This window comes from Colobus angolensis, unplaced genomic scaffold (genome assembly GCF_000951035.1).
Source record: "Colobus angolensis palliatus isolate OR3802 unplaced genomic scaffold, Cang.pa_1.0 Scaffold40, whole genome shotgun sequence".
NCBI classification, from domain to species: domain Eukaryota; kingdom Metazoa; phylum Chordata; class Mammalia; order Primates; family Cercopithecidae; genus Colobus; species Colobus angolensis.
The window spans coordinates 9,766,326-9,782,712 of NW_012117377.1; the positions used below are offsets into that span (position 1 = coordinate 9,766,326).

The 16,387-nt window shown below is 37.5% G+C and overlaps 2 protein-coding genes and 1 long non-coding RNA gene across 3 annotated transcripts in view; all 3 read left to right on the forward strand.

Moving 5' to 3' along the window:
- Positions 1-10,683, forward strand: part of LOC105521533 — a 103,871-nt gene extending 93,188 nt beyond the window's left edge. Inside the window, exon 3 of the long non-coding RNA XR_001003286.1 lies at positions 9,832-10,683. This is a non-coding gene — a long non-coding RNA (uncharacterized LOC105521533). The remainder of the gene's footprint in view (positions 1-9,831) is intronic.
- Positions 1,965-2,909, forward strand: LOC105521529 (olfactory receptor 14K1-like). The gene is given in 1 exon segment (XM_011955756.1): positions 1,965-2,909. A coding segment is annotated over 1 exon segment (945 nt).
- A 4,069-nt stretch (positions 10,684-14,752) lies between the features above and the next one.
- On the forward strand, positions 14,753-15,682 carry LOC105521566 (olfactory receptor 14A16-like). Its single transcript, XM_011955779.1, has one exon. The coding sequence runs from the start codon at positions 14,753-14,755 to the stop codon at positions 15,680-15,682; it is 930 nt and encodes a 309-aa protein (XP_011811169.1).
- The last annotated feature ends 705 nt before the right edge of the window (positions 15,683-16,387 follow it).

Here is a 16,387-nt window from a genome sequence, read left to right on the forward strand (position 1 = left end):
GCCGTTCCAAACACGCAGACTGATGCCACAGAAACCAGGATGGATGGTTTGCTAGTTTGGAGGTAGCTCCTGGGGTATTTTGATACCGCTCCAGGTTTTATTCCCCCAGCAGGTTGAACAGAGGAGGCTTTACGTTCGGGGCTTCCATGAATTAGCTCACGTTAAAAGTTATGAGTCAGGCTCTCCATTATTGTTCTAAAGCTAGGGCCAGTGCTTTCTCCAACAAGAACAACCAAAGTTTGCAACATAGTATGAAATTTCCGTTTGCTCATGAGTCTTTTCAATTAAAAAAAAGTATTTTATTTTATTTTTGTAGACATAGAGGGATCTCATCTTGTTGCCCAGGCTTGTCTCAAACTCCTGGCCTCAAGAGATCCTCTGGCCTCAGCCTCCCAAAATGCTGGGATTACTGGCATGAACCACCATGCCTGGTCCGTTTTCAGCTTCAAATCACTTGTTAATTCAGTTCTCAGAAAATCACCTGTACTGAAATGGACGTGTCATATGAAGGTTAGAGGTACGACTGCTCATCCTGGAAAAGCTCTGTTTATTCTTGCTCATCCTCTCAGCTGTGTGTGTGTGTGTGTGTGTGTGTGCGCGTGTGTGAATAGGGAAGGGGGAGAATGTATGTTGTAATGGCCCGCTACATTCTATTTCAGTTGAAAAACTGCTGAACAACAAAGTGAGACCTTCTTGTGTCTACAAAAATAAAATATTTTTTAAGTTGAAAAGACTCAAGAGCAAATGGAAATCTCATACTATGTTGCAAACTTTGGGTGTTCTTGTTGGAAAAAGCACTGGCCGTAGCTTTAGAGCAATAATGGGGAGCCTGACTTATAACTCAACATGAGCAAACTCATGGCTGCCCCAAACTTAAAGCCTCCTCTGTTTGGCCTGCTGGGGAGAATAAAACCTAGAGCAGTGTCTGTCTGCACACCCTAAGAGCTGCTTCCCAACTAGCAAACCGTCCATCCTGTTTTCTGTTCTGCGTGTTTTAGAGATGGCCTGGAAAGCAAAGGGGAAAGTAAAAAACTGCCATTGAAGTGATACTAAAGTCAAATCAAGAGAGGTTCTAAAGACAAGATGATCCGAGGGAAAAACATGGCCAAAACTCTCCCTCCCGCTGGGGTGTGCGAGCGATCTCAGATCACAAGCTCTGAATGTCGTTCACGTAAGAGGCACACTGCATCTCTGGTTAGATGCAGTAGATATCCCTGTCTGTCGCTTCCTGTGGTTAATTAAATCCTTCCTAGAATATTATGTTAATCATCTGGCTAAGTCTCAGGTTTTGTTCTTTTCATGAAAAATGACACTATATATTTGAAAACTGATTTGTGAAAATAACGAGTACTTTTTAATTTTTGTGCTATGCTATGTATATGGAGTAAAGAAAGAAAAAAAATGATACTATAATCACATTTTCACTAAAGGAGTAAACTTTAATGCAAAAATGGGAGAATAATCTTAATATCCTTCAGTGAGAAGGGGATAGTAAATTAGAGTAACCTGATGATAATGACTATTTTAAATATTGCAGTAAGTAGCAAGCAGAAATTTCATTCATAACATTTAATACACACAAAACTACATTAACCAGGATATTTATACGTGAAAAGGTATGCCCTGTTACAGTTATATATAATTGCATAGCCAACCCTGTAATTCCCAATGGAAATAAAATCACTCAAAAGTCGTTTCAAGTAATGAGGGAGATGAGTGAAGTTCTTTGCTTCTTTCACAATGAATCTTAGTCCAGGACTACTAAGTGTTAGACTGATATACCCACAATTGTTTTACACGTGAGTCAATGAGAAATATAAATTGCTTGATATTTTTAAACTTTTTGTCTAGCTCTTGATGCTATACATACCTTCATTCAATAAATGAAGAAACAAATGATATTTTTTAATATTAGTATGACACTTATTTTCCTTTACTCAATAGGGCCCTTATAATTTTGAATTATGACCAATCAGACTCAGATGACAGAATTCTTGCTTATGAGATTTACTGAGAATTGGATGCTCCTGAGGCTACACGCTGTGCTCTTCTCATTGATCTACCTTGCGGCTGTGCTGATGAATTTAGTCATCATTCTCCTCACGATTCTTGACCACCGTCTCCACACGGCAATGTACTTTTTCCTCCGACATTTGTCCTTCTTAGACCTGTGTCTCATTTCTGCCACAGTCCCCAAATCCATCCTCAACTCTGTCACCTCCACTGACTCCATCTCCTTCCTGGGGTGTGTGTTGCAGCTCTTCTTGGTGGTACTGCTGGCTGGGTCAGAGATTGGCATCCTCACTGCCATGTCCTGTGACCGCTATGCTGCCGTCTGCCGCCCCCTGCACTGTGAGGCTGTCATGAGCAGAGGGCTCTGTGTCCAGTTGATGGCTCTGTCCTGGCTCAGCGGAGGGGCCCTGGGACTCTTGTACACAGCTGGAACATTCTCTCTGAATTTTTGTGGCTCTAATGAGATGCATCAGTTCTTCTGCGATGTCCCTGCCCTATTAAAGCTCACTTGTTCTAAAGGACATGCCATCGTTCGTGTTAGTGTGGCCACTGGGGTCTGTTACGCATTTTCATGTTGAGTTTGCATTGTGGTTTCCTACGTGTATGTTTTCTCTGCTGTGTTAAGGATATCACCGAGACAGAGACAATCCAAAGCCTTTTCCAACTGTGTGCCTCACCTCATTGTTGTCACTGTGTTTCTTGTAACAGGTGCTGTTGCTTATTTAAAACCCGGGTCTGATGCACCGTCTGTTCTAGACTTGCTGGTGTCTGTGTTCTATTCTGTTGCACCTCCAACCTTGAACCCTGTTATCTACTGTCTGAGGAACAAGGGCATTAAATCCGCTCTGAGCAAAGTCCTGTGGAATGTTAGAAGCAGTGGAGTAATGAAAAGATGACTGAAGTTGAAGCTGGGAAGTAACTTTTGTTGCTGTTTTTGTTCTGCCATCCACTAGCTGTTTAAAATTCTCTTTTGGAATCAAAATGTCATGGAGTCTTGCTACTGATAATCTCAAGTAGTCAGTTTTAATAGAAATAGAAACCAAGTATTTTCTAAAGGTTTTGCACTTTTTTTTTTTTTTTGAGACAGAATCTTGCTCTGTCACCCAGGCTGGAGTGCAGGGGCGTGATCTTGGCTCACTGCAACGTCTGCCATCCACTAGCTGTTTAAAATTCTCTTTTGGAATCAAAATGTCATGGAGTCTTGCTACTGATAATCTCAAGTAGTCAGTTTTAATAGAAATAGAAACCAAGTATTTTCTAAAGGTTTTGCACTTTTTTTTTTTTTTTGAGACAGAATCTTGCTCTGTCACCCAGGCTGGAGTGCAGGGGCGTGATCTTGGCTCACTGCAACGTCTGCCCCCAGGCTCAAGCAATTATCATGCCTCAGCTTCCCAAGTAACTGGGATTACAGGCGTGTGCAACCATGCCCAGCTAATTTTTTTATTTTTAGTAGAGATAGGGTTCCGCCCATGTTGGCCGGGCTGGTCTTGAACTCCTGACCTCAAGCAATCCGTCGGCCTCAACCTCCAAAAGTGTTGGGATTACAGGCATAAGCCCCCATGCCCGTCTCTTCCTCTGCTTCTTCACTTTACATCTCTTATTTATGTAGAAGTGATTAAAGTTTTCCTATGACACCTTCAATGATTTTTACTCTTGTTCTAAAGATCCACATGCATTACATGAGATTTGTATGAGGTTCTCATTCCTCAAAAAGCTTTCATCTTTTCTGGCATTCTCTTCAGTTAGTTCCTGCATTATTATCCTAGATTTTGCATTGCGTCTCAGGTTCTATCGATTCAACTTTTTTTATAGCTTCTGATTTTCGCTATTTGGTAAAATTGTGATTTTAACTTAAAGTTATGATTTCAACTTACTTTTACAGTTTAAAAAATGCACTCAATTTTATTGCATTTTACCTGTTTGATTCATGTGTCCTTGGTAGATTTTATACAATTACCTAAACATTTAGGAAGATGATTTTCTCATGTCTTTTTTAACATAAATTATGTTTTGGAGTAGAGTATTTTTCTCTTCATTAAAACTTCATTTTATGTAATGTGTTGATTCCTGACTTGTGCAAATTGCTTTCATAATGTATTACAATTAATGAAATAGCATTTAGCACTGTTTCTAACATTGTGATAAATTCTACATTTCCTGGACTTTTAATGTTATATAACATTTCAAACACCCTAAATGTGTAGAATTGTTTTCTACTCCTTGCTGCAGGAAACAATCCTGTCACCCTATTTGTCATCTCTCTGCTTCTTTCCTAGAGATGGAAATTAATGTTTGTTGCCTAAGTTCACTGTATCAGACACTTTTGCATATACCACCTTTATTAATCCTCTGATGTGAGGCAGCATGTAATACAGTTAAGCAGATGGGACACCTGAGACTGAGCATCTTTTTGTTTATGTTACTCATAACTTAGGAATGTAAAAAAATATGTTTCTAGCCTTTGGCAATACCTTTCAAACTCTGTGTGCTCACTACAGCATCTTTGAAACTTGGTCCATATTAGCTTCCTCATGAAATCTTCTATTGGCCCAAATTCTACCCAAATATTAAAATCTAGCTAAGATTTTTAGAGTCTAGCTACAAAACATTATGAAAGTGCTTAATTACACATTTCTCTGTCTCTGAACTCTCGTATGTCATTGTATGTATTGTATGTCAGAAAATAATTTAAATATCTTCTAGTGAGCTTTGCACAAATATTTGACAGAAAATAAATATATTTTTAAAATTTGTTTAACACAGAAACTGGATTATCTAATGCCTGCATGGAAAGTTCATGCATAAACTCTTTGATTTACTTTTACAGTGCAGTTCACAGTTGGGGAGCATATAATGGTTTTGTCATTACTTCTTTAACACTGCCTGGATCCTAAGCCAATTCATTTCAATGCACCACAAATTTAGTTTTGTGTGTTTAAGAAAAAATAAACATCGCATTAAATGAACTTATCAACTTTGAGTTGAATCCCTGTTATAGAAACATTGCATTGGAATATGAATAAAAAAGTGTGTCTGAGAACTGAAGGCACTGGATAATGACTATATTTTTAGAGAGCGAGTGATAAATCACACAAGTATACATGTGTAAATATACATATAGATACAGTCAAAGTTTCAATGGAAATAAAGGGTAAGAAGTAGTAACAGGAAGTGAATTTTTGCTGTTTTACATTCAAAGCAAAGAAAGCTGTAACTTGTCTTGAATCTATTGATCATGTAGTTTTACATTTAAAGAGTACATTGCTGATGTTTGCTCTGATAGGTTGTGCCATGAAACTCTTTATTCACCATTTTGACACTTCTCTGCTTACTTTATGAAACGTTCATTGTACTGTACCCACGTGCATTAGATAGAGACATGCCACGATTGAGAACCCTGCAAGCTTACAGTTCACTTCTGTGATGCCCTCCCACTCTTGTTTTCCAAAATTTTACCTTTACAATGATGATACAGATGAAAGTAACTTGAAATAGTACTTCTATTTCAGTTCAATGGAATTCCAAGTATCTGGAAAAAATAGCTTTGTTCAAATGTTGAAACAAAATGTGTGTTGCACTTTTGGAAAGCTTCTTCACACTAGTTTGTTATGGGTTTATGGAAAAGCCTGAACTTGGTATAATGTGAAACAGATTTCTTTATTATTTTATTTCAAATACCGTGTAATTTTTATTTTAACCATGTAATTTCCAGTCTGCTTTTCTTATACCTCAATATTGAAATTTCTTGGAGATAATACACACACACACAAACACACACACACACACACACACACACACACACACAGACACACACACCATGAAGTGAAGACTGTGTTTACCATTGTAGAATGTAATCTGACATAACAAGATGCTTATTTAAAAGACCCCACCAGTAGCTAGTTAAATCAAATATCTAATAACTAGCCACTTAACTGCTTGTTCAAGGAAAGTGAGCTTCTACTCTCTGTGTTGTAATTGGTAAAAATTTTCCTTCATGTTTGGGTCTTTTTCTGTTTCATTGAAGGTTTATTTTTCTAACCTCGTGAGAAATATTGAATATATTCTGCTATATTATGTTTAAAAGCTTTATATTTTACCATTAAATTTTAGATCAATTATCTACCTATAATTAATTTTTTGCACACTGGGGCTATATGACAGAAGATAATCAATTAATATGATAATAAAATAGGGAATTAAGAAGATTACAAATATTTGATTTTTCCATTTACAAATTTAGGAAACTAATATGTGGACATAATGATTTGAGATAGCAAAATAACAAGAGGATACAAGGACAGGGGCAAGACACAAAAAGGGGAACATAAGTTGTCAAAAATATGCATTGGAAAGTAGATGCAGGTTATTTAATTAGAGATAGGAACTCTACAATTAAAAGTAATTTTTCAAGTTAAATGTATCTAGAACTATGCTATCAAATATCGCACCACTAGACACATGTGACTACTGTGTACTTTGAAATATAATTTGTATCACTAAGGAGCTAAATTAGTACTTTTAATTAATTTGCATTTAAAAATTGATAGTTGATTCATTTATTGGAACATTTTTAAGTATGCTTGAAACAACCAGAGTATGGAAATCTATTTTTTTCCACTTCAAATTTCATAAAGTCTAAATACAAATTATTTCCAGTGAAAGTTTAGTGTTTCACTTCCTGCCCACACAGCCCTCCACTGGAGGGCTTCCTGACTGTGGTGTCCCCAGCAGAACTCCCCCTACCGGAGCACCCCTGACCCATGGCACTCCTCTCTGGAGTGACCCCACCTGCAGGGCACCATGCCAAAACACCTCCCACCTATGATGCCCCTGCTGCCTCCACTGGAGCTTCTATAACGGCAGTCCCCAATAATTTCCTACAGAATGCTGTTGCCAGTGGTCTGGGAGCACCTTGGCCCCTCCAGCCCAGCCAGAGATTGGCCTCAAGGGACAAAGTTTTGCACCAACTTTTATTTCTACCAATCATCTATGACAATTTCCATGGTTCTACAGTTTCAGGACTACTCGATATTTGGCAGACCTTTTAATTTTAGCCATTCTGATGGGTCTGCAAGGACATTTCATTATGAGTTTAAGATACATTTCATTCATAATTAATGATTTTGAACACATTTTCAAATGTTTGTTGGCATTGTCTTTTTTTGTGTGCTGCCTCTTCAAGTTTTTTCATTATTGATTTATAGGAGTTTAAAAAAATATTTTGGGTATGAGACCTTTGTTGGTTATACGAGTTTCCAGTGTCTTTTTGTACTTGTACCTTAGAGCCTGTCTTTTTAACTGTCTTCATGGAAATGTAAGTCTTTAAGTGTGTTGTAATTGGTAAAACTTTTCCTTCATGGTTGGGTCTTTTTCTGTTTCATTGAAGGTTTATTTTTCTAACCTCATGAGAAATATTGAATATATTCTGCTATATTATGTTTAAAAGCTTTATATTTTACCATTAAATTTTAGATCAGTTATCAACCTCTAATTAATTTTTTGCACACTGGGTAAAGTAGGCATCAAATTTTATTTTTAACAATATGGACATTTAAATGACTGCATCTTTTTCTCTGAAGTTCTACCTTGGCCACTGCTCATGTCATATATATGCATGGTATGGTTTTTGGCCCTTATGTTGCCTATGCCTGAACAAATACCATAGTGTTATAATGATTGTAATTCTGTAATATATTGATATTCATAGAGCAAATTATTTTTCCTTTGTGGTGAAAGTTTTAGCTCTTTTCATGTAATTTATATATGTTTTAGAGCAGACTATACATTTTCACACATATACATATAATATAGTTGGGATCTTTTTGTTTTGTTTACTCTAATGTAATCACATGAAATCTATTGATTAAGGAAAATAGAACTATTAATCATTTGGATCTTCAAATATATAAATATTGTGAATTTTTATTGGTCTTCATTCCTCAATATATCTCTGACCTTCCTACTTGCATAAATATTATTATCTAAGAAGAACACTAATTTTCTTTGGGACAAATTGGTTAGGGTTGAATTCTCTGAGGTTTCTTAATTTTCTTCTATTTGTGGGGGATAAGAGTTTTGGATGTATTACACCTCTTGAAAGCAGATGCCAAATCAAAATTTGCCATGGAAGATATCTATTGGTGGAGGACACTGTCCATAGATCTAGATCTTTATCATTCCCATGTATCTTGATGGATATGCCAAACATGTAAGCCTCTTCTTGTTCTTTTTTTATCATTCCCATGTATCTTGATGGACATGCCAAACATGTAAGCCTCTTCTTGTTCTTTTTTAATCTAAACTTAAGGGGTATACGTGCAATTCTGCTACATGGCTATATTGCATAGCCACGGGCCAAGGTTGAGCACAGGTGCCTGAGACATACTTTAAAGTTGCCTCAAGGAATGCTTCAGAAAACAAAGGAGAGGCTCAAGTTTTTAAAGAAAAAGGAACAAATCAGGAAAGGGGGAGATTATGAAGTTATTTGTGAGAAATTGGATATACATTGTGGAACTGTAGGGCAATAGTTACTCTCTTCAGTGTATGGTATTTTATGGCTACTTTGTGTGTTAGTCTAGAGCCCGTGCAGAGAGTGGCTTCAAGAGATAATTATTTAGCTCAAGGGAAGGAGTATGACATGACTGTTATTGCACTTCAATGCATTTCTTGGCCTGAAAATTCAAGGGGCTAGCACTCCTCACATAAAAATATCTTTTCTTTCTTACCTGGAAAACTAAGAATAACAGTATATGGAAGTAATAAGATAATTCTATAATTACATTAATAAAGCCATTGTGATCTATATCCAATTAGGTAATTATCACCTATGAAATGCAACAGAAAATATATCCAAACCTGATTAATAAATTATTACTTAAATCATTTGGAAAAGGAGCTAAGAAAAATTCTACAGTGATGCTATGAAAACATACACATTTGAAATACTCCTACTGAGTCAAGGGGTTGAAAAGAAGGATGGTAGCTTGGGGAAAAAAAATAGAAAGATGTCTTCTGGCTTCTTTTTTTTTTTTGATAGTATGAACCATAATGTACTGAAGCAGAGAAAAAATCCTCCCTCAGCAAAACCCCAAAGCCAGAAGCTTTAAAGGAAAAGAACAGTAGATTTAACTAGATTGAATAATATCTCATGGACAAAATGTAATCACAAAAAGAGTTTTAGAAAGCAGCTTTAATTTTTCTTTCTTTTTTTTTTTGTATTTAAGCAGCATGAGACCTACAGGACCTAAATTTTCTAATATATAGAAAACGTAAGCAAAGCAATAAAAATGAATAATATAGGGAAAAGTTATAAAAAGACATCAGACAAAAAAATTAAAACAAATGGCTCATATACTTTGTAAAACTTGCCCAGACTGACTGACAAATATATGCACATGAGAACAAGGAGACATTTATTTCTCCTCTCATAATGTTAAGGAAGGATGGACCTAGATTTAAAAAGTTGAAATAATCTGTCTTTTGAGACTACCTGGCTTCTCTGGGGATAAAATGAGGCAGCGCCTGTAAAGTCTTGTTCTTTCCAAGGACAGGATGGTGGTTAATTTGGTTCTACTCCCAGGATATTTACTTAACCAATTAGGAGAATCACCTTAAAACCGGGAAAAACCATGGGCACAGCAGTTCATGGTTCTTGCCCTGTCTGGACATGAGTGTGTACATGATCATCTCTGCAGCTAAAAGAATCCAATGAAATTCGTGCCCTTATTGTTTTCCAACCTTTTTCTGTCCTTTTCTTTGCAACCCTAGTTGGATGTCTTAACTTCTGTAAGTATTCACTTTTTGTCTTTGGATTATGAGTAATTGGTCTACTTTGAAGCTCAGAAGAGTCAATGTGAGTAACATGGACAGAGTAAGAGAGTTATGACATTAGCTGTTAGTGACATTAGCTGGAAGCCCACACGAGCCATAGAAAGGGGGAGACTTCACCACACCACCTCACTGGTATCCACTGGACTTTGATGGGTGGCATCCACTAGTGGAATTCAGAAAAAGGAAGGTGTGAAATCAGTTTGTATAAAGAAGGGTACCATGCTAGGGAGGAGGGTTACTGTATCACCTCTTCAGAAGCCTTGTATGATGCCATCCTGGGATACAGCTGAGTAAGCCTGCGTTCTTAACATTGTATAGGACATCCTAACATAGAAGCCTATGGAATGTGGCCACCTGTTTTCAAATCCAGCCCCCACACTTGTGTGACCAGGGGCTAATTGCTTAAGCTCCCCACAGGTCCAATTTCTGCATATAATTGGCATACAAGGGTTTGTTTTGAGCACTGGTGTAAGTTATATCCAGTAATATTTGGAAACGTCTTAGAATGTGACTGGTGTAGGTAAGTGCTCTAGATCTCACATTCCCAAGAGCACATTTCTCAGACCATGAGTCATTCCTGCCTCTGACCATCCTGCCAAAATGCGTGCCTTCTCAGGTCCCCTTATTCTGAAGAAAATAAAACAACAATTTGTTGTTATTGAAGGATTAGAGTGTGGGAGGTTGATCTGTATAAACTTTTTGATATATTCTCCTACACATAATCTATGGATCTGACCTCTTAGATACTTAAAAAAGGTGAACAGTTTACATCAAAATTATTTGTAAGCCTAGAAATATTTTCAGAGGCTTACCAAAATACAAGCTTTAATTTCATTTCAACTGAGATTTGAGTTCATTTGTTTATCTGAATCAATATAATTTAAAAAACGTTTTCTAATATGTTGCCTTGGTCTAAGATGGTTAAGAGTTTGTCATTGTTTTGACATGTACAGTTGGGATCTTCCTTTCTATAGCAGTCCAAGGAAAGGAAGAGAGACAAATACCACTTCCACTCCAAGCCTAGCCATCAAAGCCAGGGTGAATCAGTCTATGGGAAGTCTGCTAGTATTTGAAGGGACAAAGACATTCTTTCCCCTGTATAAACACTTCTAACCGTGAATTGCTAATGTGAAGACTTTTTCTTTTTTTTTTTTTTTTTTTTTTTTCCGAAAAGGAGTCTTGCTCTGTCGCCCATGCTAGCGTGCAGTGGCACAACCTTGGCTCCCTGCAAGCTCCGCCTCCTGGGTTCATGCGATTCTCCTGCCTCAACCTCCTGAGTAGCTGGGACTACAGGCGCCGCCACCACGCCCGGCTAATTTTTTTGTATTTTTAGTAGAGACGGGTTTTCACCGTGTTAGCCAGATGGTCTCCATCTCCTGACCTCATGATCCGCCTGCCTCAGCCTCCCAAAGGGCTGCGATTACAGATGTGAGCCACTGCGCCCGGCCTTAATGCAAAGACTTTCTAAACACTAGTGGTAAGGTTTTCATTTGTAAAGATATCTATAAGTAGTTTATGTCGAGACGTAAGTTATGGTGATTGTCCTCACTGAGGTCAGAACACCCTCTTGCAGGCCCTCTCTCCCAAGTCTTTAATTAACAGAAGAGTTTTCTATAGCACTGGGGTCTGGGACATGAGCAGGTCTGAACAAGAAGAGCCACAGTGGGAAGGAGGCAGAGATAGGAGGCTTGCTGGGAGCATCTACTTCTACCTCCTTACTAGTTTCAAAGCAAAGGCAGAAAAATTTATATTCACCCCTCTGTATCTAGCATTTGCTCTTACATTGATTTCACTTTGTTTTATTCAAGAACACATTCAAACCTCCCATTCATCTTCTTTCTCAAGTCAGTTGGTATTTTCTCTTTCCCTTTCATACTTATTATGACCATTTATTTCAAACCTTCTTTTAATAACTCATAGGTTTACTATTAAGTAATATCCTCACTAGTTTCTCTGCCTCAAGAATATCTTCTCTGCAAAAGTGACCATATATAAAGAAAAGTTATAGAAAATGCCACTTTCATTAGGCCACCTCCCCCTTAACCACTGAAGTGCCCTTTGCTGTCAGCAAGGTGAAAGCTAAACCTCTCAGCCCATTGCTCATCCTTTCCAAATCCCTCATCCTCCTAGCCCACACCACATGCACAAACCTTTGCTACAAAGCATTCTACCTACACATCGCTCAGGATGCTGAGGTCCTGCTAAGTTCACACTGTTCTTGTAAAGGAACAGTGGCTTAAAAAACCTCTGTTCCCTTTTGTTTTCCTAAATACTATCCATTTTCCAAAAGTTAATTATTTCATTTGCCACATTTCTACATCACATGCACCTTGATTCCCTCGAACTTCTGAAGTACTTTGTGCCTTCCCTCATCTGGTTCAACAGACATCATTGTACATACTTATTACAATTGTAAGGAAGGAAAATATCAGTTGTTGAGAAATTAAAATGTATAATCAGAGTAGTAAATAATGTTGAGATAAGTAACTGGATTACCAGAGGAAATTTGGGATTGATGCTAAATTAATTTTGATTGCTGGAATTCCCAAAGTAGAATTTGGCAGTAGAAAAGAAGAAAAGCATAAGCAATTTGGGGGTAGGGACAACCACTTCTGAGAGAAAAAAATGCAAAAGTCTTCCAGAAAGAAATTTTATGAATCGGGACATTCTAATGCAGTGGTCCTCCAACTCTAACATGCACCCTGATTATTTAAAGGGATGGTTAGAACACCTCTCACTGGGCTCTACTCCCAGAGTTCCTGATTCAGCAGATCTGAGGTGGGGACTTGAGACTGCCTTTCTAGCAAGTTCCACAGTGATACTGACATAGCTGAGCCAAGGACTAAACATTGAGAACCACTGGTCAGGCCTGTGAAGAAGATTGTGATAAATATTAAACAGATATTTGTTGTAAATTCCAGTAAGAGATCAAAAAAAAAAAAAAAGAGTTGACTCGATCACAGATAATAAGATATTTTATTTCGTATTTGTTTGTTGGCTGATTGGTTGCTTAACTGGTTTCACTATAGGGCGTATCAGATGGATTTAGGGAGAATATATAATTTCTGATTTCTCCAGCCTGCATGAAGCAATCTTTTAGAAAATATGAAGTTTACAGTGGGAGAAATTACAATGAGACCTGGGTAAATAGATTATGAGAAAATACTTTTTGAGATAAGAGAACTGTGCTGGATACTATCTCAGCTGTAACTGACTTTGAAAAACTAATTTTTATTTATTTTGTGAAGTGTGACTATGCCCCAGGCCAAACAGTGAATTCTACCCTATTTTCATTGTTGTGTAATTACATCTAATGATCGCTCATAGTATATAAGCCTCTAGTGTTTGTTTTTCCATTGAGCATATACGCTTATAGCCAACACCAGCACTTTTGTTGAATCTTATGTGGTTATCTGAATAATGGAGTTCAAAATGAAGGAGAGCGAGGGGAAACCAATAAAGAGCAAATTCTTGGATGCAGAAGTTTTATCAAGATCTAGACAAAAAACTTAGCTGTAAAAATTAATAATATAGTTCAGGGAAAAGTAACTGAGCAAGCAGTTATTAGATTAGGAATGTGAAATACTGGGGAAAATCCTGAATCTATTTGATGTGGCCCCATAGTGGGATCCTGCAGAGGTTACTTCCTCTCAACAATGCTTATGAATAGGTACATTAAACATGGCTTATTAAATGACATTGAGTGTTTCCAATGTTAGATATTGTACTGCAAACTCAGAAAGGAGGAAATAATTTTTTCTCTGAGACAAGGAAGAAGGAATGGAAATATGAGCAGAAAGCAGCTGGGTGGAGAAATACAGGATTAATTTGCTATTCTCAGTCATGCAGATGATGACGTAACCCACAGAGGATGGAAGGAATATGGACAGTGGTGAAAGCTCAGGGCAGGAAGAACAACAAAAGAAAAGCGAGAGCCGGCCAAACAGCTATGAACCAAAACGAGAGCTTGTTGTCCCAGCTAACTAAATAGAAGCCTTGAAACACACAGAGCAGTTGCTGAAAGGTGACAGCACTAATGCTGAGAAATTTGCTAGAAGGTAAAGACTTTAACGTATAATAAATGAATGTGAATATTATGTTGCACAATTCAGATATTTCAGTTCTACTGAGGGACAAGTTTTCATTGAACAAAATGTAATACAACAAAAGGAATGAAAACTGTCTGATATTTTTTCTGTGTGTTAGATAAATTAGAGTGATGTTTCTAAGATCTCACAAGTTTTTTTTTTTCGTAAAATTTGACTGTGTCAGCAATCACTATCCATGGCAGATGCTAAAGCATATATTTTTTTAAAACAGGATAAAATCGTGAGTCTCATATGAATATAAACACAGGTCAAAGATTTTATTTAGCTCAATAATTAATGGGGGAATTTCCAAGATATTCCAACTGGTTCAGAAGAGAAGTCAAAGTACCACACATATAAGGGCAGATAAAGAAAGCTGAAATAAATTTACAAACAGATGTAAAATAGGTCTACCTACAGAACAATAATCAATCACATTACATCAGAATATAATTTGTATTTTTATGAGCAAGACTAATTTGCATATTAAGAGATTCCTACAACTTCCAGAACTGTAAAGTAGCTCAAAGATAATAAAATACAACTAGACAGGACACTTAGTATTTTTCACTGTTGTTATTTTCTTATTACAAAGTTTTTCACAATTTTTCCTGACTCTGGCATAAGAATGAAGATTGGATGAGCAGAGGAAATGCTATTTGTTAAAGTCCTCCTTGTTCCTTGGTGATGTCTGATACGATCTTGAATTTTTCGGCAGATGCACATGTGAGTGGGAGAAAGAGAAGTGAAGGAAATAAGACAGTAAACCCTTTTGTCCAAGTCTAAAACTGTTTACTTTATTTTTTACAGCAACTGGTAAAATGTCCAAAGAAATGAATAACTTCACCTTTGGAAGAACATTCTTCCTCATGGGGTTCTCTGACATTCGGGAGACCCAGATCCTACATTCTGTGCTCTTTTTGCCAATTTACCTGGCGGCACTGATGGGGAATCTTCTCATCATCACCCTCATCATCAAGGATCATCGGCTCCACACGCCCATGTACTTTTTCCTAAAGAACTTATCTTTCGTGGATCTGTGTCTCATTTCTATCACTGTTCCTAAGTCCATCACAAACTCCCTGATGAATTGCAACACCATTTCATTCCTTGGATGTGTGTGTCAGGTTTTTTTCTTTTTTCTCTTAGCCACTACAGAAATAGCTCTTCTCACAGTCATGTCCTATGACCGCTATATTGCCATCTGCCACCCGCTCAGATATGAGGTCAAAATGAGTAATGAAGTCTGTGTGCAGATGGCTGTCTCTTCATGGGTCAGTGGAGGTCTCAATGCAGTCCTGCACACAGCTTGCACCTTCTCTGTACCCATGTGTGGGTTTCCTGAGGTTCATCATTTCTTTTGTGATATCCCACAGCTGCTCTCCCTTGCCTGTTCTTATAACACTGGTGAATTGGTAATCATTGGGCTCAGCCTCGTGTTGGACTCTGGCTGCTTTGTGCTTATTGACATTTCTTACATTCACATATTCTCCGCTGTGCTGAGGGTGCCCTCCAAAGAAGGCAGGTCCAAAGCTTTCTCCACATGCCTGCCTCATCTCATTGTTGTAACTTTATTTTTCTCTTCTGGGTTTTTTGCCTATTTACGCCCTCTGCCTAAATCTCCATCACCCTTGGATTTGCTGGTTTCAGTGTTCTACACTGTGATGCCACCCACTCTGAATCCCTTCATCTATAGCCTAAGAAATAAGGATATGAGGATGGCACTCAGGGAACTACAAATTAGTAGATAGCATCTTTTAAATTAGAAGAGTTATTCTCACATACAACATCAGCTTTTCATAATCATCTAAACCATATGGTTACACAGTCTGGCTATAATATTGGGCATCTAGAGTAAGAGTTCTCATGAAAAATGTGGTGGCACTCATTGGAGTGCTACTGAGAAGTGCCCTTATGCCCAGATCGAGTGTGTGGTAAGGCCAGTAGTGTTCCACTTGTAGACACTGGGAAGAAGTATGCCTTGTATGTATCACCCTAGTGGGAGCTCCTTTGTTTCTGACAACTGGACAGGATGCTGGGACATTGGAGATAAATGTGGACAATCCCAGGAAAACCAAATGTATGGTCATTCTTAACAAAGGTGATATCTGAAATGCTATGTGAGATGACATGTAGAATCAATTCTCAAAGGGACTAGGTAGAGGTGATAGTTGCACAACCTTGTGAATGTACTAAATGCCTCTGAATTGTACAAGCTGTAATGGTTGATTTCATGTTATGTGAATTTCGCAACACCAATAAGACAAAATTAAAACCAAACAAGTCTCTTTTCCTCTTTTCTTTCCCAAATCTACTAACATTTCCTAGCATAGTGTGCATCCTTGTCATCTGGAAAGAGATATATTAAAACTCAACTTTACTATATATCAATACATGTATTTTTTATTTATTTTATTTTATTTTTTTTCTTTATTTATTTTTATTATACTTTAAGT

What these genes read in the sequence shown, in the direction of transcription:
- LOC105521566 (XM_011955779.1), top strand. Translation starts at nt 14,753, where the DNA reads ATGTCCAAAGAAATGAATAACTTCACCTTTGGAAGAACATTCTTCCTC.